This window comes from Marmota monax, unplaced genomic scaffold (genome assembly GCF_021218885.2).
Source record: "Marmota monax isolate L192 unplaced genomic scaffold, Marmota_monax_Labrador192_F-V1.1 WCK01_AAM20220418_F8-fsc00027, whole genome shotgun sequence".
Lineage (NCBI taxonomy): Eukaryota > Metazoa > Chordata > Mammalia > Rodentia > Sciuridae > Marmota > Marmota monax.
Genome location: NW_026694617.1, coordinates 15,658,366 through 15,685,117, shown reverse-complemented (window position 1 = coordinate 15,685,117; position 26,752 = coordinate 15,658,366). Strand labels below are relative to the sequence as shown.

The window sequence follows — 26,752 nt, the reverse complement described above, 5'->3', positions numbered from 1 at the left end:
ATATCACTCATATGGACTTCGGAAACAAGCAGGTGTGTCCATACTCATATCAAATAAAATAGATTTCAAGCCCAAGTTAATCAAAAGGGATAAAGAGGGACACTACATACTGCTCAAGGGAACCATACACCAACAAGACATAACAATCATAAATATATATGCCCCTAACAATGGTGCAGCTATGTTCATCAAACAAACTCTTCTCAAGTTCAAGAGTCTAATAGACCACCATACAATAATCATGGGAGACTTCAACACACCTCTCTCACCAATGGACAGATCTTCCAAACAAAAGTTGAATAAGGAAACTATAGAACTCAATAACACAATTAATAACCTAGACTTAATTGACATATATAGAATATACTGCCCAACATCAAGCAGTTACACTTTTTTCTCAGCAGCACATGGATCCTTCTCAAAAATAGATCACATATTATGTCACAGGGCAACTCTTAGACAATATAAAGGAGTAGAGATAATACCATGCATCTTATCTGATCATAATGGAATGAAACTGAAAATCAACGATAAAAGAAGGAAGGAAAAAGCATACATCACTTGGAGAATGAACAATAGGTTACTGAATGATCAATGGGTTATAGAAGACATCAAGGAGGAAATTAAAAAATTCTTAGAGATAAATGAAAACACAGACACAACATATTGGAATCTATGGGACACATTGAAAGCAGTTCTAAGAGGAAAATTCATTGCTTGGAGTTCATTCCTTAAAAAAAGAAAAAACCAACAAATAAATGATCTCATACTTCATCTCAAAATCCTAGCAAAAGAAGAGCAAAACAACAGCAAAAGAAGTAGAAGGCAAGAAATAATGAAAATCAGAGCTGAAATTAATGAAATCGAAACAAAAGAAACAATTGAAAAAATTGACAAAACTAAAAGTTGGTTCTTTGAAAAAATAAGCAAAATCGACAGACCCTTAGCCATGCTAGCGAAGAGAAGAAGAGAGAGAACTCAAATTACTAGCATACAGGATGAAAAAGGCAATATCACAACAGACACTTCAGAAATACAGAAGATAATCAAAAATTATTTTGAATCCTTATACTCCAATAAATTAGAAGATAGTGAAGGCATAGATAAATTTCTTAAGTCATATGATCTGCCCAGATTGAGTCAGGAAGATATAGACAACCTAAACAGACCAATATCAATTGAGGAAATAGAAGAAACCATCAAAAGACTACCAACTAAGAAAAGCCCAGGACCGGATGGGTATACAGCAGAGTTTTACAAAACCTTTAAAGAGGAACTAATACCAATACTTTTCAAGCTACTTCAGGAAATAGAAAAAGAGGGAGAACTTCCAAATTCATTCTACGAGGCCAACATCACCCTGATACCTAAACCAGACAAAGACACTTCAAAGAAAGAAAACTACAGACCAATATCTCTAATGAACCTAGATGCAAAAATCCTCAATAAAATTCTGGCGAATCGGATACAAAAACAAATCAAAAAAATTGTGCACCATGATCAAGTAGGATTCATCCTTGGGATGCAAGGCTGGTTCAATATACGGAAATCAATAAATGTTATTCACCACATCAATAGACTTAAAAATAAGAACCATATGATCATCTCGATAGATGCAGAAAAAGCATTCAACAAAGTACAGCATCCCTTTATGTTCAAAACTCCAGAAAAACTAGGGATAACAGGAACATACCTCAATATTGTAAAAGCAATCTATGCTAAGCCTCAGGCTAGCATCATTCTGAATGGAGAAAAATTGAAGGCATTCCCTCTAAAATCTGGAACAAGACAGGGATGCCCTCTCTCACCACTTCTGTTCAACATAGTTCTCGAAACACTGGCCAGAGCAATTAGACAGACGAAAGAAATTAAAGGCATCAAAATAGGAAAAGAAGAACTTAAATTATCACTATTTGCAGATGACATGTTTATATACCTAGAAGACCCAAAAGGGTCTACAAAGAAACTATTAGAGCTAATAAATGAATTCAGCAAAGTGGCAGGATATAAAATCAACACGCATAAATCAAAGGCATTCCTGTATATCAGCGACAAATCCTCTGAAATGGAAATGAGGACAACCACTCCATTCACAATATCTTCAAAAAAAATAAAATACTTGGGAATCAACCTAACAAAAGAGGTGAAAGACTTATACAATGAAAACTACAGAACCCAAAAGAGAGAAATAAAAGAAGATCTTAGAAGATGGAAAAATATACCCTGTTCATGGATAGGCAGAACTAACATCATCAAAATGGCGATATTACCAAAAGTTCTCTATAGGTTTAATGCAATGCCAATCAAAATCCCAACGGCATTTCTTGTAGAAATAGAGAAAGCAATCATGAAATTCATATGGAAAAATAAAAGACCCAGAATAGCAAAAACAATGCTAAGCAGGAAGTGTGAATCAGGCGGTATAGCGATACCAGACTTCAAACTATACTACAGAGCAATAGTAACAAAAAGAGCATGGTACTGGTACCAAAACAGGCGGGTAGACCAATGGTACAGAATAGAGGACACAGAAACCAATCCACAAAACTACAACTATCTTATATTTGAAAAAGGGGCTAAAAGCATGCAATGGAGGAAGGATAGCATCTTCAACAAATGGTGCTGGGAAAACTGGAAATCCATATGCAACAAAATGAAACTGAATCCCTTTCTCTCGCCATGCACAAAAGTTAATTCAAAATGGATCAAGGAGCTTGATATCAAATCAGAGACATGCCGTCTGATAGAAGAAAAAGTTGGCTACGATCTACATACTGTGGGGTCGGGCTCCAAATTCCTCAATAGGACACCCATAGCACAAAAGTTAATAACTAGAATCAACAAATGGGACTTACTCAAACTAAAAAGTTTTTTCTCAGCAAAAGAAACAGTAAGAGAGGTAAATAGGGAGCCTACATCCTGGGAACAAATCTTTACTCCTCACACTTCAGATAGAGCCCTAATATCCAGAGTATACAAAGAACTCAAAAAAAATTAGACAATAAGATAACAAATAACCCAATCAACAAATGGGCCAAGGACCTGAACAGACACTTCTCAGAGGAGGACATACAATCAATCAACAAGTACATGAAAAAATGCTCACCATCTCTAGCAGTCAGAGAAATGCAAATCAAAACCACCCTAAGATACCATCTCACTCCAGTAAGATTGGCAGCCATTATGAAGTCAAACAACAACAAGTGCTGGTGAGGATGTGGGGAAAAGGGTACACTTGTACATTGCTGGTGGGGCTGCAAATTGGTGTGGCCAATTTGGAAAGCAGTATGGAGATTTCTTGGAAAGCTGGGAATGGAGCCACCATTTGACCCAGCTATTCCCCTCCTCGGTCTATTCTCTAAATACCTAAAAAGAGCATGCTACAGGGACACTGCTACATCGATGTTCATAGCAGCACAATTCACAATAGCAAGACTGTGGAACCAACCTAGATGCCCTTCAATAGACGAATGGATAAAAAAAAATGTGGCATTTATACACAATGGAGTATTACTCTGCATTAAAAAATGACAAAATCATAGAATTTGCAGGGAAATGGATGGCATTAGAGCAGATTATGCTAAGTGAAGCTAGCCAATCCCTAAAAAATAAATGCCAAATGTCTTCTTTGATATAAGGAGAGTAACTAAGAACAGAGTAGGGTTGAAGAGCATGAGAAGAAGATTAACATTAAACAGGGATGAGAGGTGTGATGGAAAGGGAGAGAGAAGGGAAATTGCATGGAAATGGAAGGAGACCCTCAGGGTTATACAAAAGTACATACAAGAGGAAGTGAGGGGAAAGGGAAAAATAATACAAGGGGGACAAATGAATGACAGTAGAGGGGGAAGAGAGAGAAGAGGGGAGGGGAGGGGAGGGGAGGGGGGATAGTAGAGGATAGGAAAGGCAGCAGAACACAACAGACACTAGTATGGCAATATGTAAATCAATGGATGTATAACTGATGTGATTCTGCAATCTGTACATGGGGTAAAAATGGGAGCTCATAACCCACTTGAATCAAAGGGTGAAATATGATATATCAAGAACTATGTAATGTTTTGAATAACCAACAATAAAAAATTTAAAAAAAATAAAAATAAAAATAAAAACTCCATGAGGGTAGGGATCTAATTGTCTGTCATTGTTTTTCACTGTTGTATCTCCCAACCTGTAGTACTGTGAGTGGCAAATAGTAGGTGCTCAATAAATACCTGTTACCTGAATGAATGACTACTCTAGTGTCACATTTGATATTTATAAAGGCTAAAATAACAATGCCGCCTACCAGTGCTGGCATTAATAGGTCAAGTAATTGGTTTATGTCTCAGTTTATGAAAGTCTGGACATAAACTAATTACTTGACCTACTAATAAGAACAACTAGTGAGTAAAAACAATATATTCTAACTTAATCAGCTTACTTTTTCTTGACCTTTATAATTCAGGTCTCTTATTGCGTAGTTCATGTAAAAAATGTTTATTTATTTATTTTTCTGCCTGTATGAGTTCAGAGGCATAATGATTTGGCTCAATTACCTGTATATCCCTTTCATTTCTGCACAATTCCAGGGTATGAATCAACTTCAAAGTAAACCCCTCTCCCCAGCTTTCCATCTAAGTTTGAATTTCTTTTATAATATTTCTACCGAGGGACCAGCCAATGGTTCTAAGTGATGGGTAACTTACCACCTCCTGAGGCAATCCATTCAATTTTAGGACAGTTTGGTTAGACAGTTTTCTATTCCCTTGCATTGATATTGATCTGGCTGTGCTCCTCATACTCTAGCAAGGATGGGTATGTAGAACACATATATTTTCTTTTCTATCTAACACCCCTATGTGTATTTGCAGTCTTTCCTGGCTAAGTGAAACCTCTCCACTTCGTACTTTTCACGAAGGACGTAATTTCATGTCCTCTGTATCTAAGCACTCTCCAAGTGAATATGTCTCCATTTGTTGATTTTTTAAAAAAACTAGTTTGTGGTATGTAGACAAATACTGGTTTCTAGAGAGTCAGACGTGTCCCAGACATTATTCCTCCCCACCCCTCACTCCTGGAGTATAGTAACAATTTTGTGAATTTTCAAATTTCTGCATCTCTCATGTATCAGATCTCAAGTATTTTAGTTTGGAGAAAAATGATTCTTTCCTAGGTCACAGAAAAAGTTAGTGGAGGGAATATGTATCATCTTTTATTTCTATGTTCAGAAGACACATGAAGGCTAAACTAAATCTGATTAATGGGTTTGCTTTGCTTATAAGAGGAATAATGAATCTAAAGTGGCCAGCCTAGTGTCTGGTATGAAGAAATGACTCAAATAAACCTTAGCTAGCTTTTCCTTTCTTCTTGCTACCTCTTGATATATTTTTTTATTGAATTATTTTCTGCCTCTTAACACAAGGATAATGCAGGATTAACTAGTAGACAATAAAATATCTTCTTTAGACTTATTTTTAATTCCCAGAATCAGAATTTCTGTGTTTTCTTTAAGTAAAATCCTAAGGGACAGTTAAATAAAATGCAAACCCAAATATGCTCAAAATTTTCTAGCCTTTAGACTTTTCATTTTATCTATCTAGTTGTGCATTATTTTCTATCTTCAGTTACAAATAAATACAAATTCATTTGTATCTTCATTTATCTAGCTGGGTTGAGTATTTAAAATGAGGAAAAATTTTAAAAGTGAGGGTTTTTTATAATACCTTGGTTGTATTATAGTTCTCAGTTTATCAAGTGATTAAGATAAAATAACTAACATTGATGGGGGAATTTTAGAATATTCTATTATAGTTCCTTTCCCCCCCCCAAAAAAAACTTCTGAGAAATGTAAAGAAACTTTGTTCCCATAAGTGAAACTGCCATCTCTTCTAGCAATAAGAGCATTAAAAACACAATGATGACTCACTCTTTTCCCAAAGGTTATTTATTTTAGAAAAGTGAGTGACAGTAGATTTAGGTATTCTCTCACAAAGTACCAAGAAGAAAGTGCCATTGTATGCCAATGAAAACAGCAAAGATGTGGACTCCAGTATCAAGCGGTCACTGGATGATTTAGTGCCCTCTGACATCACAGGTTTTGCTGATTCTGGACAATGGAATCAGTGGGGCTTTCTCCTACCTGGAAACTATTCTTCTTGCATAGAAGGAGTGAGTACTTCCCTGATGTCCCTTTCAAATTCCTTCACCAATCTAACCTTTTCTTTACTCTTTAGATGACAGTCATAACACTGAGATTGCTTTATCAACAGTCTGCTGACTGTCAATAGCTAATGATTTGTAACTAGAGCAAACACTCATTAAGTTTCCTGATCTCCTGTGAAATATTTTCTTATGTTGATTCTAGAGATTTCTCAGTTACTACTTGCATTTGAGAAAATGGGAGTTTGATTGAGAAAAATTAATGTCAACTTAAAAAGATAAAATATGTGATTATTATGTTCACTGGGGTGCCACTTTAGAAACCATTTTAAAATAAAAGAACTAAAAAACACATAAGCACCATCATCTAATTAGAATATTCTATTCATGCAGTGTTTAGCTATAACTTATGGTTTTGTTGATGATTTGTTCCACTGGTGCTAAGTCCTGAGACACGAGTATGGATTGTGAACTTTTAACTTGGTTCCCATAAACCAAAAGTGAACATCTTATACTTTGTCATCAGATAGGAGGCATAATCTCACTGTTCCAGAGAAGATTTTGGATTTGGTAGTTTCAATCAAGATGCTAATGAAGTCAGACTGACAATTTCATGCATATAAAAGAGCTAACTTCATTGTGTCCCACAGTCTTGAGCTTTAGCCTTGTTTTTACCCTTGTAGATAAACCTCTTTGCCCATGAGGAGAAGCAGTTGAGAGAATGAATGAAAAAGTCAAAATGCCTTTTGATGATATGATTTCAAATACAAAGCTCTGCAGTGATTACCTATTCAAATTCAATCACATAGCATTTACAACTTGTGATTTAAGATGAATTCCTATCCAAATATATAACAAAAGGTTACCTATTAGGTTCCTTGACAAAATAGGTCTTGGTAACATTATAAATTTACTTGGAAAAAGAGACATATTATGCATCATCTATTATTTCTCTTCCCTAAATTCAAGTGAGTTGAAAAACTGATGCTATTTATATTCTCCTGTCCATGTCAAATTCTGCTGTTGTCTTCCTGACCTACTTCTTAGAAACCTGATAAGTTCTATGGCCATGGTCATCTCTCTTGTGCTTATCTTGTGTTATCATCATGAAATAATACACATTTTATGCACTTCCCTTATTAGACTGGGAGCTCTTCAATAATTAGACTAGAAATTCCAGGAGTATAAGAACATCCTATCTTATTCATGACATCCTAGGACCCAGTACACGGACACTAAGATTAACGTTTTTGTTAACTAAAGGGAAAAAATCTTGTCTTATTCATTGGTATATTCATGCTTTCTCATGATGTTGGAATATAATAGTCGATAAATGTGATTTGAATGGATTTACTGACAATAAATTAGCACCAAGGATAATTATAAACTTTGTCTAATTTTGTATTGTATGAAAAATACTCCTCCCAAAGTTTCCAGTTACCTAACTGATCATTAGTTCATTAGTTTCTTATTATATTATTGACTCAATTAACAGTTAATCTTTTACTTCTTCTTTGACACTGATAAATTCTAAAAACTAAGTAGGATTATCAAGATCATTTAAAAAAGAAGCTTCTGTAATAAAACATTTGTTACCTCCCCACAAATTACTTACTAAAAACAAAAGGAAAAATAGTAACTATACAGGGGAGAAACTAAATAACCCCTTAAACCAGTGATCAAGATTAATACCAAATGGATATCACATTGCCTCTGGAAGTGATATCCTGAGAAGATACCACATCCTTTACATGGCAGTTTATTAAAAATATCTAAACTCAACAGAAATAGAGTCAAATCCATACTGACTTATATGACAAAACACACTGGTTTGTACTATTCAAAATATCATTGTCAAGTAAGACAATGAAAGGCTCAAGAACCGTTTCAGAATAAAGGGGAGACATGACACCTAAATGCAATGTGATCCAGGACTGATCTCCTACTTAAGAGAAAATTCCATAAAAGGTATAATTAGGCTAACACGAGTATGGATTGTGAACTTTTAGCTTGGTTCCCGTAAACCAAAAGTAAACATCTTTTCTTATACTTTGTCATCAGATAAAATTATAACATGGACTGTAGATTAAATGACAGTTCCTGAATTTGTACTGTGATCATGTAAGAGACTAATAGCCCTTTCAGAAACTACACACTGAAATAATAAGGGATAATAATAATGGGCATCATGTATACAACCTACTTTTAGATTGTTCCAAAAATCATATATGTATATGGAATGGGGGTGGAGGTAGTGGAGAAAAATAAAATAACCATGAGATAATATTACAAAATTGATGAGTCTGGGTAGAGGGGGCTTGGGAATTATTTATTATCATTCTAACAATTCAATTAAATTTGAAATTATTTCAAAAATTAAGTTTAATAACAAAAACAAAAATAATCACTCCTCAAATATTAGAAACAAAATCACAGCCTTTACAAGTTGCTAGTAGTTTCAAGTATCCAGTTATGGTATATATTGTATAGCATTTCTAATTCTATATCATAGGAGATTCCAAATTGTCTTTTTATAGTTGTTCATTACATAAAATGAATGTCATATTAGACAAAGGATCTAGCTACATCAAAACACTAAAGTTGATTTTTTCCCCACTAAACTTTTTAAAGTATGCATATATTGAAAAAAATGTTAGTAGTACAATTTTAATAAAACAATATACCAATATAACCCACACCTCTATCATCTTCCTTTGAAACTCCCTTGTGTTCCACATTCTCTCCCCGCCCCTTTAATTCTTTGCTTTGTTGGTTTCTGCAAAGGGTAAAAAGTCCAGTGTGTTCAGAGCATAGTGTGTGCTGTTATAATAGTGAATATTGTGTACTGTGTTCTGGGTCCTTCTGTGGCTTTCTTCATTAATTATTCTCTCAAAACCCTGAAAGTACTATACAGCTGAGACAACTGAGGCTCAGGAGAGGTTCTCACTTGCTTAGAGTCACAAAAATTGTGACTTTTGTGAAAAACTTTGGATTCCAAAATACCTGCTCTTCTTAACGCTCCTTGATAAAATTTGGCTTATTCATGTATGCAGCTGGCAGTCAAAAGGGATTTTTGAGTTATGCAGTAACATCAGCTTTGTTTGGATTTTAAGTATCTTGATATTGTGGTATATTAGAGTGAAGGAGATTTAGGAGGTAGAGAGATTCTGGAAGTCATTACTTCAGTGGTTCAGAGATGAAGATTGAGACTACAAGATTGATATGTGCATGGAAAAAGAAAACTGTTTTATTGGTGGAACCAATAGCTTCAAGTTCTAGTTTCAGTGTCAGGGATGAGTGAGAAAAAGAAACCTTGGATACAGGTATCCAAGGTTGGATTGCATCTTTGCACATGCTCCTCTAACTCCAAAGCTTCTACCTTGAGCTCCTGAGCAGATAGCAACACTGTTATTAAAATATAGAAGAGGAGGAACAGGTTTGGTGAAAAGATAAATTCAGTTTTGGTCCTGCTTATTTTAAGATGCCTAGGATATTCAGATGGTCTGTCTCATGGGTAGTTAGAAATATAACTTAGAGGCTCCAGGGAGAGATCTGAGCTGGAGATAAAATTTTAGAAATCATCACAGTATATGTAACTTGCTGCACAGGTTCTGAACTCAGATGTAGGGTTAAATCTTAACTCAGACATGGTTTTCTTGTTTGTGAAATATAATACATCCAACCCAGGATCTTCATATAAGTTTGATGAAAAATATATAGTTCTTAATATGTCTGAAATCAGTGACAGATTTATCATTAGCTAATATTAAATTACATTGCAGAATTACTTATGAAAAAAACTCTACTATAAAAAGTAATTTTTTGTGGAATTCACTTAAATGCTTTATGAAATACATTAGAATGAAATACCGGTAAGGTATAGTTTGGTGCCCACAAAACAGCATGGAGCATCCATGCATCATGGTGTCACCTGGCCAGCAGGGCTTAAGAGTACCTTTAGTACCATGAATGGAGTATACAGGGCCATTATCAGGGGGTTTCCAGTGGGCACTTTATCTCCAGGGCAGACACCCTGTTTTAGTCAATATTTAGCTGCTGTAACCAAAAGTCCCAACAAGAAAATTTTAGAGGACGAAAAGTTCATTTGAGGGCTCATGGTTTTAGAGGTCTCAGTCCATATTACATAGTGGATTCCATTGCTCTGGGATGGAGGAGAGAAAGACCATGATGGTGGAGGGTTTGGCAGAGAAAAGCAGCTGGGAATATTACACCAGGAAGCAGAGAGCAAGCTCTGCTCATCAGAGACAAAATATGGACCCCAAAGGCACACCCCCAATAACTCATCTCCTCCAGTCACATCCTACCTGCCTACTTGCTGCCCAGTTAATCTCTGTCAGGGGGTTAATGCACTGATTAGGTTAATACTCTCATAACCTCATCATTTCACCTCTGAACTTTTTTGTATTGTATCACACATGAGCTTTTGGATGACATGTCTAAACCAGAACACACCCAGTTATAATCTACTCTTTTTCTTCCTTAAAATAAGCATTTTGGGGAAAGTATTATCTTCTTTTTTTCATCTTATTTGTACTTACATATTAAATTCTACATAACTAAAAACATTGACAGTTTAATATATGTTCTCCTAAATCAATTTGTATATGGCTCTTTCTAAATGCTCAGTCTCTACTGTGGGCTGTGCTTAGATTTGTACCTAATTATAGATTTACTTACGTATTGTAAAATGTCACTTTATAATCAAAGCTAGCAAGAGTATATAGATCCTGTAAGAACTATGATTGGTTCTCCTTGATGCTGGATTGTTACTCTGTTGTAATAGGATCTGTTTAGAACAGATGGGAAACTAAGAATGGATCTAAAAGAAAGTAATGATGAGAAAAACAAGACCAGTGAGGAAAGTTAAAGAATCACCAAAGTTTATCTTCAGAAGGTCACTAAATTGACCCAATGTCAATCTAAAGAACATATTTGACTAGTATTTGTTTTGTTGTTCCTGAAGGCATACTAAACAAATCAGTTCTAATAAGTTATCATTCTTGAGGTAATTATATATTGTGATAAATTATATGCAAAGTTCATTACAATAGCTCCTTCCATTCCTGAATGTGTACTCCTTTGAATGTGACTTTGCTGCTTTTCTCATCAAGAGGGAGGAGTCTCTCTCTCCAGTTTCCGAATCTCTGGCTGTCTTTTTACCTCCTTTGACGAAGAGCATGGGGTGGACATGATGTCATGTAACTGCCAAGCTCAGAACCTCAAGAGGTCATGCAGCTTCCACTCTACTAGCTTGGCTTGCTGCCACATGAGGAAGCCCAGACTATTCTCCTTGAAGATGAAAGGCTACAAAGGGAGAGTTCCAGTCAACAGTCAACACCAGCTGCCAGCCATGACTGTACCCAGTCAAGCTACCAGATGACTCCAGCAGCTGCGTGACTCCAGACAAGGCTAGTCCAAATTACTGATCTAAGAATTGAGAGCACATTCAAAGGCTTTAAATCACTAATTATGGGTGGTTTGTTATGCAGCAATTACATATACACACACAGATATATATGCATGAGTGTGTATTGAGGATAGTGTTCTCTCACCTTGAGAATAAGAGACAATTACTTTTTATACTTAAAGTAGACTTAGGGTTAATCATTAGGAACTAATTCCAGACTTTTAAGGATCAAAACGTAATGCTATAATAATGTGTTAATGTAGGTTACTGCAGTGAACAATGAACAAATAGGAAGGCAGATTTTTCTGGGATGGTTTGTACACCTTCTCAGAGGCAGGGTGATAAGTCTAGATGACGTCCTAAGGCCCCTTAAACTCTAGAATCCTGCGAAATTCAACTGAATTCTTATGACTGAGCAACCCAATTTCTACTTCTTGAGCTTGGCACATAGTATTTTAATATATATTGCCTTTCACTATTGGCAGGCTCCACTGGTTTATCTTTCACATACAATGTAATCCCAAACAGTCACTAATCATGGGTGATTTTTTTATGCAGCAATTATATACACACATATACATGTGTGTATACACACACAGATACATATATATGCATATGAAACAGGTATGGTTTAGTAAAAGTAACACAGTGAAGGAATACAGCATAAGTTAAGTTAGCAGGTTCCAAAGCCAAGATGCTCCGGTTCAAATGCTGGCTTAACAGCCTATCAGCCTTGATAAATTATCTAATCTCTTATATCAGTTTCCTCACTGTAGAATGGAAGGATAACAAAATGCATTGGATTTATAAAGTTAACTGAATTAAAACCAGAGCTTAAAACATATAAACTATTCAGTACACTTCAGATATTACTACTGTCATTACAGTAGAGCACTAACTAGGTCCCAAACCCAGTTCTGTTACAACTTTCAGCACATCAATATATTCTCTGGGTCTGTTTTCTCAGCTTTAAAATGAGGGTTACTTGATAAGTTCCATGATTTATTTTCATCTTTTAAATTCTTTGAATCAGTGTTTAATATTTGTTTCACCCACAGGCACATTTCAATCTTGTCTCTAATTTTTAAGAGATTGTCCGAAAGTTATGTTAGCAAGCAATTCTGAGGACTTCTAGTAATGACCACTTTGAACTTTAATGTTATGTATGACACAGCATATATTTACATTAGAAAAAAAACTCCAAATCCAGTCAGCAAACATTTATAACTCTTACATATCTGACATAAAGTCTTTTCAGGTTTATGGGAATATTCATTTTCCAAGTCCAAACTCCCATAAATTAGAAAATATTCATTTTCTAATCTGTAACAATATCCTTATGCAAAAGTAGGAAAAGATCTTCTGGAAATGATTATATGCCTCCAATTTTACCATTCAAATACCTCAAATATTAGTTTTGTTTCATTTCAGTTTTTATGGCATAGTGTCACTCATAATGTATATTTAGTTTTGTTCTTATGGTTGTGCTTTATTATTATTCTATACCATTTCACAGTACAGCCTAATTGACTTTTAACTTTTTTTTTTTGCTCAAGGTTTTTTTTATGTTTAATTAGAAATTTTGCAAAGCATAGAAAAGCATAAAGAAAATAAGTCACATGTAATTCCACTGTTAAGGTGTCACATTTCAAAAAATACTCATTTTTATAGCTAAGCATATTCTATTCAACTATTAGACAAAATGTTATAATGGCTGCATAACACCATCACATAGAAATGATATAATTTATTGCAAATCACTTTATAATCTGTGACAGGTAATGGGTGATGCGTCTTGACCACGGGACAGATAAATATAGCATAAACACTACTTATGTGGCTGGTTAATGTGTATCTAGATTATTTTTCTACTCCTTTCTGGTACCCCCATAATCAAACTGCTACAATTCTGAAAGACACAAATGTTCCACCCGACATTTTTACAGCAGCAAATTCATCAATTTACAAGCTTTCTTTTGGATTTTGAAAACGTATTTTGGTCTTTTTTTTCCTTTCTTTTTCTTCCCAGACACACAGAGCCTGTATACTAAACTTTACTTTTTCAGGCCCCTGAAAACTGGCAGCTTAAATTAGATAACTGCGAAGGTTTTAGTGATATTGGTAAGGGGGGTGATAAACTAGGCAGACGCTCTTTTTTCTCCTTAAAGTTACCCGTCAGTGGACACATATTTGCTCTAAGTTATCAAAGGCAAAAGTTTCGTTCTCAGAGTTGGGGAGGAGGCAGAGGGGCTTCCTTAGCTCCCCTGAAGCAGCCTTGGGTTTGCAGATTTGACAGACGATGGCGATCATCGGAGATTTTCCGAGCAGGATTTGGGCACCACTGAAGAGGAGGGAAAGTGAGTACTACCCACGTGACCCAACTTCACTTTGTGATTTTAACAACAGAGCGCTCCTGGAATAAATACCGATCTACTGCCCATAGACTGTTTCTCCCCTGATAACCTGATGAAGATCCCCTCCCCTCCCAAGTTCCAGGACGCAGAGTTTCAAAACTGTTGGCTAGGGAAAAAAACGCAAAGTTCGATTTTTGCCATTTATAGACGCACGAATAGCCTTTTTGGATCACCACCATCCACAGCTCACATTATCTGCAACCCCTTTCCTAAAGTTTTCTTGTAGTGTTTTCCCAACCCTCTCGGGGTCGGTTCCTCTTAAAGAAGCTCGGCGAAAGCAACAGTTTGGCATAGCAACCCAAACCCCAGCGCGGCGCGAACTGCCACCGCGGGCCTCACACCTCCCGGTGCGCGCAAAGCGGGACTTCGGCTCTGGGTCCGCCGGCGGGATGATGCGTACGCGCGCGCGCGAGATGCCAGCCGGCCGGACATCCCGGCCGCTGCCCCAGCGCCACCCGCACGGCCTCCTCCCGGTAGCCCGGCCCGGGCGGGAGGCGTGACACCTCCCCACAGGCGGGGGCGCCGACCGGGCGCATGCGCGCGGCGCTGCCGGGCGTGCCGGCCACACTCCCCCCACCCACTCCGTGAGCTTGTCACTTCCTGCCCTCGCCCCATCTCCGTCCGGGGTCAGTCAGTCGCTCTCCGTCGCTGCCGAAGAGTCTCTGCTTCCCCCTCCAGCCCGCTCCGCGGCGGTAGTTCGGGCTCTCCGGGGAGGGGGAGACAGAGAAAAAGAGAGACCAACTTAATAAAGTTTCCTGAAACAACTGCTACCAGAAAGGCCCAAGGTGGGGGTAACCCCCATCCTTCCCCGCCCCTCTCCAAAAGCCTGAGGGACCGTTGCAGGTGGAGCGGCGCTGAAGGGAGCCGGGCTGCGGCGGCAGCCGTTTCCCCGGCAAGGGGCGCTTCGGATCTTGCCCACTCCGGTTCCGGCTCCTTTGGTAGTGGCCGCGGCGCTGCTGCCGGGCGGTTCCTCCTGTCAACTGCCCGCGCCCGCGCGCCGCCAGTCCTTCGGCCCCACAACGCGGAGGGACGCCGTGAGCCGCCGCCGCCTCCTCGGCCAGCGGAGGGACGTGGTGAGCTGTGGCGCTTCCGCGTCAGCGCCGGCGGGGACTCTTTGGGAGCGCGTCGGCCCGAACCCCGCTTCCCCTCGGCGTGGTCCGCGGCGACTGCGCCAGGTGGGGCCCGCAGCCGCCTCCCCGCCAGGCTGTCCCCGCAGCCGCCCGGCCTCCCTACCTTCTTTCCGCCTGGCCGCCGGCCCGCCCCAGGAGTTAAGTAAGTTGGGCGCACTTGGTTTGGGCACCGGGGCTGCGCCAGGGAGACCCCAATGCACGTGCGTGGCGGGAGGGGGCGGCGAGGACCGGCCTCCGGCGGGAGTCGTACCTCGGCAGCCTAGGAGCCCGGCAAGGTCCGCCGCGCCCCGCGCCACCCTCTCCGCGCGCGCCCGCCCGCCTAGGACTGCGAGGCCGCTGCCGCCCGCGCAGCCGGCCAGGCCTTCTCCTTGCGCCGCGCTGCGCGCGCGAGGCTGCGTTTCCGGGTAGGGTGATGAACCTGTGCCGATACTTCGGGCTGGAGACTGGTTCGTTTGTCGGTCCGCTTCCTTTTCGAGAAGAAGGTGTGGGTCATTGGAGGGCAAGCTGTGATGGGAACATATGTGGAAATGCAGTCAGAGCCCCCAGGAAGTTCAGAGTCAGTGACGGGTTTGTGTCTCTTTCTACAGCCCAGCCGCAATGAAGAGCTTCTTGCAGTGAAAGGAAAGTAGGTCGCACCCACTGAAAATGCCTTTGAGGGATAAATACTGTCAAACTGACCACCATCATCACGGATGCTGTGAACCAGGTATGTCCCTTTTTCCCCCCAATGACTTTGCCCTCCATCAGAGTCACTTTGCCTTTTGGTTCCTTCTGGTTTTCTTTGCCTATTGCCCAAGAAATCATTCTTAAGTAAAATAGGCTATAATTTTCCCCAGCAAAAAAAAAAAAAAAAAAACAGTTATGAAGCTAAAAGCTTGTACAAACAAGAGGTCACCCCTGCTTGATCTCTTAAAGAAAGTACTGCAAGTGTCACCTTCAATCATTTCCACAAGATCAATCACTCAGTTCTTTTTCTGCTTTTTGAAGGCAGTCTGCAGTCAGCAGCGTACCCCTATGCTCTGAGTGTTTAAAACTGAAGAGATAGGAAAAGATAGTAGTAGAATACTAGCATGTATCTTTGTGAAAATTGTTTCATTTAAACTTAAATGCATTCTCATGCATTTTGATTAAAGAATAGTCAAAAAATGAGTGTAGTTGGGTTAAAGATGGTTGAACTTGCTGAGAGAATCAGGTTTTGTTAGGACAAAACTATTAGTTTAATTTATGAAATGAAAGGTTTTTGGAGTCTTGTGAAGATTTAACAAACTTTAATTCGATAGATGTGGTATAAAAACCATTGTCAGTTCTTCTAGTTAGAACTTTGATGTGCTTTGTGACATTTAGAGGTGCAGCTTAAAAGGAAATCAAGTATATACTGTCACTAAACCAAATAAAGATGACTCTCTTCTAGTTCAAAGGCAGGTGTTATCATTTTGAACTTAGAAGTTACTAGATTTTTTTTTTTTAACTTTTGTTTGCTTTTTTTATTGGAGTGATTGCACTTATGTACTGAGTGTCATCACAATAAATTCATTTTTAACTAATTTCATGATGGGGAAAAACAGCAATGCTAAAGGGAAAGAGCTTCCATTTCCAAGAAATTGACTACACATGAGAATAAAATTTGTACTGTGGCCTTATGTCTACTTCACTTTGTTGAGATCAGTAATAATTCACCTGTTAGAATAAAGTAGTCAATCCTATGATGTGATCAACTGTCCCTGACCTAACTTTCCATACCCTTTCACACTGCATGTTTTTTGTATTTGAGGCTACATTGCTTATGTTTTATGGAGTTGAATGGTGTTTGCTAGTTTTAAAGTTTAGAATGTGAATGCCTTTTATACTATATTCCACTGACCTTGTATTCTAGTTTGTTTCTGAGAACACTTCAATTCATTTGAGTTAAATTAATGAAATTATCTTATTTAGGAAGAAGTGTTTGCATGTTCAGTAGACCTTTATTTTTATTTAACTACCTTAATTAAATAAAGAATCTGAGAATCAAACCCAGTGCCTCACACATGATAGGCAAGTACTCTATCACTGAGCTATACCCCAGCCCGGTGTTTGCTCATTTATTTTTTTAACCAGTTATTGTTGAACACCTATTAAGTGTCAGGTGCTTTCCAGTGCAATGAGGGTATAAATGGTGAATAAGATATAAGGTCTTTCCTTCATAAATTTTTTTTTTCTAGTACTGGGATTGAAGCCAGGCCCTTGCATGCCAGAACTCTATCACTGAATCATATCCCAGACCTTTTTATTTTATTTTGAGACAGAATTTCAGTATGTTTTTTGCCCAGACTGGCTCGAACTTGTGATTGTCCTGCCTCAGCCTCCTGAGAGCTGGGATTATGGGCATATGCCACTGCTGGGCTCCTCATAGAACTTTTGCGTCGAAAGAGATGGATGTAAATAAGATAATTTGTTAACATGCCTTTAATATATTCTAGTAATTGATGTTTACTAGAGAATTTTAATTATAAAAATGTTTTTTAATGTTTTTTAAACATAAAAAATGTTTTCTGAAATAGAACTTTTTTAATGTATACTGAAGTATTTTTGCTTTTTTGTCTTCTGTTGACAGGAAATTAGAAAAATTGTACTACTTTAAAATTTTATTTTTCTTCTCCCAGAAACTTTTCCGTGTAGGTTAATACTCAGACTTATGAGATTAAAAGTAGTTATTATTTCTTTGCTTTCTTAGCTAGAATCAAATACTTTTTGAGGATTTAGTTCAACGGAAAGCTAGAAGTTTGTTTACTTAACAGAGTAGTTCATTATTATTTTTTTTCAGGGGAAAGTGTTTGCTAAATGGGAGGATGTTTCCAGGATTGAAAGAAATTTGTTATGGTGTGATAATGTTTAAAGGGATGTCCTCAGTTGGAGGAAAGTAGATGACATGATGTTTGAGAAATTCTTTAATTGGCTCTCTTGAGCAGTCTGTCCTCATTTGGATTATGAATACTGGGTGACTCCTCAGATGAGAGCAATATTCCTGTGATCATTGTGCCTTGATGGGATGGGTCAATTTATAGTGAAGAGTGAGTGGTATTATAAGCCTGTCAGTGTATGTGAAATATTTTCTTAGTTATGTTTTAAGAATTTTTTAAAATAGAAATTTAAAAACTTCAAAATAGAATATTTTAAGGAATCTGATGTAATAATTAACTCCATCAATTATCAATATCCAGACAATCTCTTTTCTTCTATATTCACAATGCCTTTCTCTACCTTCCAACTACTTCCCCAAACCCTATTATTTGTAAGCAAATCCCAGACATCATAATTAGAATGATCTTTAAGGAACATTTTAATATAGAAGGCAAAAATGGATGTTATATTCTGGGGAGTTTGTTCTTGGCAAGCTGTCTGAAAAGATGGCTCTGAGAGTTTGGTTTTTTGGTTGGAGGCAGTTTTTTTCTTTTTTCTTTTGTTTAAATGGTCATAACGTGGATGGGCCTGATCATGGGAAGAATGATAGGACATTTAAGAGGAGATTTATAGAGTATTAATCTATAAAGTTTTCTAGAGTTGAGAGTGTTTTTTCAAATGAAGAAAGAATTGTTCTTTATAGTGGGAGCTCTACAGATATGGATACATTCAGGCAGAGCTAGGTTAACCCTAGCTTACTTTTAAATGTTGTCTCAGGATGAATATGTGTTCTGGTGGTATCAGTGATCTGAGGGAGATGGGTAGGAAACTTTGTTCTAGCTTTAAAATTAGGTATTGTCATGTGGAACTGGGAGTTGGTGTATTATAGGTGATTTTCTGGAGCATGTACCTGAATGAGGAAAGGGGCTGCAGGGTGAAGTCTCTTGTCATCACCACTCCCCCTCCAATGTCCCTACCTTATTTATTTTTTCATTCTCTAATACTAGATTTCTTGAATCCTATAAAGCAGACCTTGAACTGATTTTTTTTTTTTTTTTTACGTTGGAAGGGGTTTCACCCTTTCTTTTGTAGTTAATTATTCTATTTTATAAACAGTTATAAATTGCTATGATGAACAGACACTGAAAAGAGAACCACTGAATTCAAATAAACAGTATTATCAATCTGCTAATAGACTGTCTAAGAGATTGATTTCTACTTGGATTTTGTAAAAAGACTTTTCAGTTTTTGGTGTCAGGCTAGCTGTTGATTTGTACATCATGAAGATAATAGAATGTTTATTGAGCACTTACTATAATCCAGCCTCTGTTTTAAGCAGTTTTCTTGCACTAGCTTATTTAATTTTGACACATCCTATGATTTAGATGCTTTTATTGTCCCCATTTTAGAGAAGTGAAAGAATTCAGAGAGTTTATTTGTTCCAGTTATATCTAATAAATAGAATGAAAATGAAAATGCAGGCAGTCCAGATGTGTAGTATTAGGTTCTTTATCATTGCAGTTTTGCCAATGTCATATGTTCTCAAAATGAGTTACGTGTGTATATATTTTTAATTCACTTAAAACACTCCTAAAGTTTCTCTTAAAATTGGGAAAATTTTGCTTAATGAAATGATTTGGTCCTGCAACCATAGTTCCTCTGTCTGTGTACACTGAGCACTTGATTTGATGCATCTAAGGCTGCTTCTATATGCATAGCACAGCAGGCATCAGTCCCTTTGTCAAAAGCTAATTGCTTATCCAAGCCAAAGCCCTGAAGCAGTGGCAGCACAAATTATTGAAGTTATCCTTTTTATTTCCCCATACCAAGCAATGATCTTGGGTTATGGTGGTAATACTTGAGTAGAACACTTTACCATGTTTTAAAAAGAGATAATTAAAATGGTTCACCTTTCTCTACCACAGCCTCTCTCTTTGTTTGATAACTGATGGAAAAAGTCAGTTTTCCTTTTCAGCTACCTTGATTGATATTACCATGAGTAATTATGTATTTATACTACTAATCCAAGAATCTTAGAAAGTACAGGTAATATATAAAAATGAGAATTTTTATCTTAAAATGGAAAAATTATATAAAAATTTTGTTGCTTCTAAAATGTACACTTCTAAAAGCTCAGGCTCTGAAGTAATAGTGATGTGTGAGGCAGAAAGGGAACATCATTCCTATAAGCCAACACTGACAGGAGTTTTGCTAAATTTTGTTGGTATCTCTTCAAGACTGTTTTTATATTAGCTTCTATATACACATAAATATATATTGAACTTATGTTTTTCTGTATATTTAAATGTTTTAATGTAAGTGGGGTCATAGTCTATGTCATTTTTGTTGCTTAATAATTATTGACGTCCTTTGATGTCAGTACATGTAGATTAAGCTCATGCTTTCAATAGTTGTGAGAGATTCTGTTGTATGAATGTTTCATAGTTTCATCTGGTGCCTACTGAGAGACTTTTTAAAAAGTTGCTTGAAATTTCTCTTTATTTTATACAGTGTTGTAGAGTACTTCAGGTGAAAACTTTCTTGTAAATCCATCATTGTGCACTTGTTCAGTTACTTCTTAGTAGGTTTTTAGTTTTGCTCTTATAATTGTCCAGAGAGATATACCAGATTATCCAAAGACTTTTGGAATGGCTAATTGGGTGTAGCTAGCCTTATAATTTTTACTAAACGTAGTGACTCTTCTTTAATGGGAATAAAAAGGCAAATGTATAGCATGTGTACAAAATGATTCTGTAATTTAAACCTAATGTCTAGCCTTTTGTAGCCTTAATTTAGCCTTTGAGAATTATTTGCTTTTTCTGTTCATTGTTTCATTTTGCCTTACAAAGATGGTGGTGAATTATATACTTGTGTATATATAAAAATATATGCAAATGTGATTTTCATTAACATAATTGTAGCAAAACCATTGTTTTACTTCAATAGTAAATCACTTAAATAACCCTTTTTTTGTGGGGGTTGGGGTGGGTGTTTGTCTTCCATGTAGTTTATATCCTGGAACCTGGAGATCCTCCTTTGTTACAGCAACCACTACAGACATCCAAATCTGGTATTCAGCAAATAATTGAATGCTTTCGATCAGGTATGAATGTTTTAGGATGTATTTTTCAGTCTTTACACAGTAGTTAAAAACTATCTAGAAATCTTAGACATAATTTAAAAAAATTAAGATATATATATATATATATATTAGTTTTTTAATAGAATTTTTAAATGTTAAAACAAATGAATAAATATTGACTTGATATAGAAAATCTTTTTCAATACTACATACTATATATTGATTTTCAAATAGATTTGTTTAAAGAAATGTATTATGTGGCGTCTTTGCTGGTAAAATGCTTCCTTTTAAAAATCCATTGTTATCTTTTGTCATATTTATAAATTTGCAAAAGGCATTAAATTTTTTTGGGTCTTCAAAAGCTTTGGTATAGTAGATTACTCTGAATGTCTGAGATATCAATTTATTCTAGATTAATTACCTTATCATCTCTATTTATGTGACTCACCTCCTACCAAATTCTGGAGTTTCTGTATTTTCAATATCTTTAATAGAGCACAGGATAGGGGAAAAAAAGACATTCCAGTTTCTATTAGATTATTATAAGAACTGGCTATAAAATAAAGATATTTTTACAGTTGCAATTCAATGCTTTAGAATAGATGTTACTACATATAAATGATTGAGAATTATTAGCACCCTTGTGCTGTCAGTAATGTCCTAGGTTGTTGTGATTCTTATAATCCCCTTGTCAACGTTTTTATAAATTTGGTTTCTCTGACATTACAGACTGTTCAGTCAAACAAGAATAAGCAAATAGACACAACTGATGGGCAACTAACTAGTGGACACTTAAAGGTTTAGAATATCTTGTCATCATTTTATTTATTTATTTTTCTTGTCATCATTTTAAAGCTTACTATCTTCCTAAAATAATTCTGAAATTGAAAGTAACAGATAATTTATGTGTAACTATTGATGAGAATTTTTTTGAGGTGCTTGTTTTTATAATGTAAAGGAGAACCACATATATTTGTTTTACTTGAGAATTCTAAGAAATAGGTTATCCCTTAATCAAATGAAATTGTTTCCTTTGACTTTCTAAGACACATTTCTTTTTCATCTATAGTTCTTATGATTTTTGCCTTTTTGCATTCTGTATCCACAAATTTTTGCTGAATTAAATGTTAGATGGTGTTAACCTCTTTCAAATTTTTTTTGACTTTTGATTATTGTCCTTGGTTATCAAATAAATTACAAGTCATATTCTGCTATAATAAATACAGTATGTTTAATAAATAAATTTTTGTACGATATTTATATCTGGCATAACAGAATAATGATTTATTTTTGCTAATTTTAAACAAATATAAAAGTTCTTTTTGTTCTTTCTCATACCATGGAAATGAGGTTAATAACTTTTCCTATTTAGTAATATTTCTTGCCAAAGGTTTTTTCTTTTGGAATATTTATTATTAAAGGTTATTTTATACTGCTTTAGCTTATTGTAGTGTTATTTGAGAAGTTTGACTAGATTAACTCATAAATGCTTTATCTTGTTTAAAAAAGCCTTTTCAACCATATTCTGTACTCAATCCATGTGTTTTTAATCTTAGATGATAAATATTTAAAGGTGAAATTGTTTTTTCATTGTACTCTGGTTATACCTATTTTCTTTTTGCCAACACTTTACTATGCAAGCTAAAGATCAGGGGCTAAAATGGTGTCATTCCAAAGCCATTTGAGCAAAGAGGAACTGGGGGATAGAATAGTGAAGAATGTTTATCTTTTGAAATGTGTTCTTTAAAAAAAGAAATGTCCCCTGCAAATTTTCCTTTTATTTTTTATGTAGGCAAATTCTGAAAATATTATAATTTTAAATCTATAAATAACCAATAGTTTAATTTATAGGCAATGCTTAAAGATAAAGGTAGAAATGCACTGAATGGCACAGAGAAACTAATTTGGGATTTAAAAAGGATTATTTCTTTATCGTGTCCCATAACTAAGAAAGTTTAATTTCCTCAAGGTAGTAAACTCTTGCATATCTGGATAACCTAAATTCTATTAAAGTACCTCTTATTTAGTACGAAGATATTTAAGTCAAGGCTGACTAAAACCTTAAAGTTTGGGCCACATGACTTAGGGACTAAAATCCCTCCCAATCTTAGGAGTGTCAGTTCCTCCCTGTCCCAATCTACTTCCAAGCACATCCTCAGTGACCCATCTCTTTCTAGGCTCTTTCCATTATAACTAGGTTATACACATTGCATTTAAACAACTTTTCTGGTGTTGCTATATATCTTATGCAGATATTTGAAGATAGAACTTGCAAGTCCATGTTTTTGTTCTTGTTAACCTTCAGAGGCCAAGTCAGGTTGGGCAGTAATAATGTATTAGGATAGCTACCTTTATCTTTAAGCTCATTCAGTTATCTTTGAGTGTCTCAACTTCTGCTTACACTGGGCTGTCCATAAGCTGGTATTAATTCCTACTTAAGCTAGAAGTTCATAAAAGGTTTCTGTCTGGGGAGGGTGTTGACTCATTTTTAAGGTCCACCAAGCCCATATGTATTATACCATTTGACCGGTCTTAACCTTTTCTCTTTGCCTTAGTCTTCAGCTTTTGTTTTTGACTCTTTCCCTGGCTTTAAATTACAAATTCTTCTTCATCTCTGATATAATTTTATTTGATTTGTAAATTAAATAGATTTTTCTTTTGGAATAAGTATTATGTGCCTATAGGTGGGGGGAAAAAGGATATAGAGCAAAAAGTAAGTTTCTTCACTATTCTATCCCCCAGTTCCTCTTTGCTCAAGCAACTACTGCTACATGGTTTATGTGTCTTCTGCCAGGGACCTTTTATACACATACAAGCACACATCCCTCATTTTCTTCCCAGTACAAATGGTAGCAGACTGCACACTCTTGTGTACCTTTGCTTTATTGACAGTAGATGTAGCCGTTTTTTGACATTAGTCCAGAAATAGATGCCTCATATTTTTAAAAGGTGGCCTATTTTGTCATTACAGATTCTGTACAACTGAAATCCCTGATGGTTGTCTGACTTGAAATGTGTTGTTTGCTTTAACTCTTTGTTTTATGGACTTTTGCCTTAGTTTTTCTAGGATCACATCTGTGATTTGGTGTCTTTAAGTTTCTGCCCTTTCTGTAAATACTTTTAGTTTATTTTTCTTACTCTTTGACTTCTCTCAAAACGAAAACAAAAATTTAAGTAACAAATAAAAGGTTACTTTTAGATACTTACTTATATCTTTTAGGTATTTATTAAATTGTTATAAGTAAATTTAGTATTCTTAATTTCTTAGTTATTTGATAGAGGTGAAAGAGTAATGGGATATCTTAAGATTAGAGGTAGAAAAATGGGAAGAAAAGAAAGGGACTCATTTTGGTCTTTAATATGAAGTTGACATCTTCTATTTAAATTATTGAGATATTTAATATTGAAAAGAAAAATAATATAGAACATTATAGAAAAAAGATTATACAGTATTATAGAATATACTAGACTACAATGTGCAATGAACTCCCTCCTGGAACTCTCCTTTTTTGATACTTAGGAATAAATGGTAACTTTCATAGTATGGTAGTGAAAAGTAAGAATTAACTTTGTGTGATACTTGCTGGTGCCACTGTTGTTGTCTAAGTGTCATGTCTGTTATTTAGATTTTTAGTGTGAAGAGAGAAGTTTTCCTAGGTTTAGTCATTTAACTTCTTTGAAGTGTTTTATTTTTATTTTTATTCTTCTGCGTAAAGCCATTTTAATTGCACTTAGTTTAAGCTATGACTGAATAATAATGCCTCAGTCCTGACTCTATACAGAAAAACTTAGGATGGAAATATGGTTTAGGAGAGATGCATAGGAGAGTGCCATGTTCTATAACATGAGTTTTGACTGTTACATAGCAATTGTAATAAATTTAAAATGGGACTAGATATTTTTCTGGTTTAGTAAGAAAAAAAATATAGATTATTGTTCTGATAGTCATCTTCAGAGCATGATTTTTGGGTCTTTGTTTCTAGGAAAGCAGCCGTTTGTATTAGTCTGTGAATTTCTCAGGGACAGACCATCTTCATGTTGATATTTCTGGTGAATATCATTGTATCTGGTATACTTATATATACCTATATACATATATTTATTATATAAATGTTTGTTAGATTAAACTATAAGATTCATCAAGTAGATACTGTCCTAAAATAATTTGTATTCTACTATAAATTTATTGTGTTATGGAAGTGGTATCTTCTAAGATAATCTTAACACCTAAGGCAAGAAAGAGAATAGTATGGGGAAAAGAAATAATTTGGAGGAATGCAGCTTGGCTGTTTATGTTCTAGGATCAAGAGACATGGAAAAATTTTTTGTTGCTGTCTATATGACTATGTCTGTTGTTATTGCAGGTGTCAGGGAGTTTTGGCTATTGTCAGAGGTATAGTTGGTTGGCTATGAGTAATTGTGAGAAAAGCAATCAGAAAATGGTAACTGATTGTGACTAAAGTCATTATTCCTACCTTGGAATAGCATGACACTTTAATGGTGATTGAAACTAACTTAGGAAAAAAATTTATTGTCTATATTAAGGGAATAAGACACATCTTATTTTTCACATTTGTAAAATGTGTAAGATATCATCTTTAAGCCCCCACCCTTTGATACCTCAATGAATTTCACAGATTTAAAAAAGAAGGTATTCCTAAACAGAGTTCTCCATTGTCACTTGACAATGCCAATCAGACATTATTATCCTGAGGACTGGGAATACAGTGGTGAGGATCAAAGTTGCCTTTTGTGTTCTTCTAGAACTTCTAATTTAATGGGAATACCTAAAAGTGATTAATTACAAGATGGTGGGATAAGTTTATATAGATATATAAGTTGCTATAGGAGTACAGATGAATGAATTATTAACAAAAATAGAGGGGTCAGAGAAGACTTCCTGAAGGAAATAACATTTGACCTGGGATCCAAAGGATTACTGGAAATGAACCAGACTAGAGAAGTAGGAGAATGTTAGGTTGGAGAGAAAAAAAATGTAGGTGAAGGCCTGAAAAGCGAGGGAGAAAAAGAACATTTGGTGTATCTATGAACCTGAAAGAAATTTGATATGCCTATGTCAGCAGTATCTCTGTGTGCGCATCAGCGTGTGTGTGTGTGTGTGTGTGTGTGTGTGTGTATTGGGGGGAGCCTTTGTAATTGATAATTAAGATTGATGTGTAAAATTAGAGGCAGATACTTTTTTGCATGTTTATTGGGAATAAATACATATTCTCTACTGATATATCTACTAGGACTATTTAAGAAACTGATAATGTTTTTATTTTTCTGTGATTGAGAGAACCTGGCAGACTAAGTGATATGTCTGATTTAGGGATAATCTTACATTTTTACACCTGTGTATGTATAACCTAATGTTGTTTACAAACTGATTATTTTATGGTTTTAAATCTGTTACTATGTACTTTCCAGTTAAATCTTCTATTGAATTAAGTTAAAATCTAGTTAATGTTATTTCTGTGTTCCTCTTCAGTCTTTTTTTTTGACCATCTATGGTATGGCTCTTGCAGGTCTTTTAATTTAGAATTAGTATACAGAATTTTTCTTTTTTTCTTCCAGTGGAACTTAGCTACTTTTGTTTTTTTTTTTTTAATAACTACATGTAGAACAATTAGAGAGGCTTAGGCTCAGAGAGCCAAGGCATTTTTATCCTTGTCCACTT

At 36.0% G+C, this 26,752-nt stretch overlaps 1 protein-coding gene across 6 annotated transcripts in view; it reads left to right on the top strand.

The window, feature by feature from the left end:
- Positions 1-26,752, top strand: part of Znf800 (zinc finger protein 800) — a 234,077-nt gene that overhangs the window by 169,703 nt on the left and 37,622 nt on the right. For 2 of the 6 annotated variants that reach the window (XM_046422385.2, XM_058572139.1), the window contains exons 1-3: positions 15,079-15,255; positions 15,701-15,819; positions 20,998-21,093. In XM_046422385.2, coding sequence (XP_046278341.1) covers positions 15,759-15,819; positions 20,998-21,093 — 157 coding nt within the window. In that variant the 5' untranslated portion in view covers positions 15,079-15,255; positions 15,701-15,758. Of the gene's footprint in view, positions 1-14,584; positions 15,057-15,076; positions 15,256-15,700; positions 15,820-20,997; positions 21,094-26,752 lie in introns of those variants that run through there. The other 4 variants (XM_046422384.2, XM_046422383.2, XM_046422382.2 and 1 more) reach the window with 4 other exon arrangements.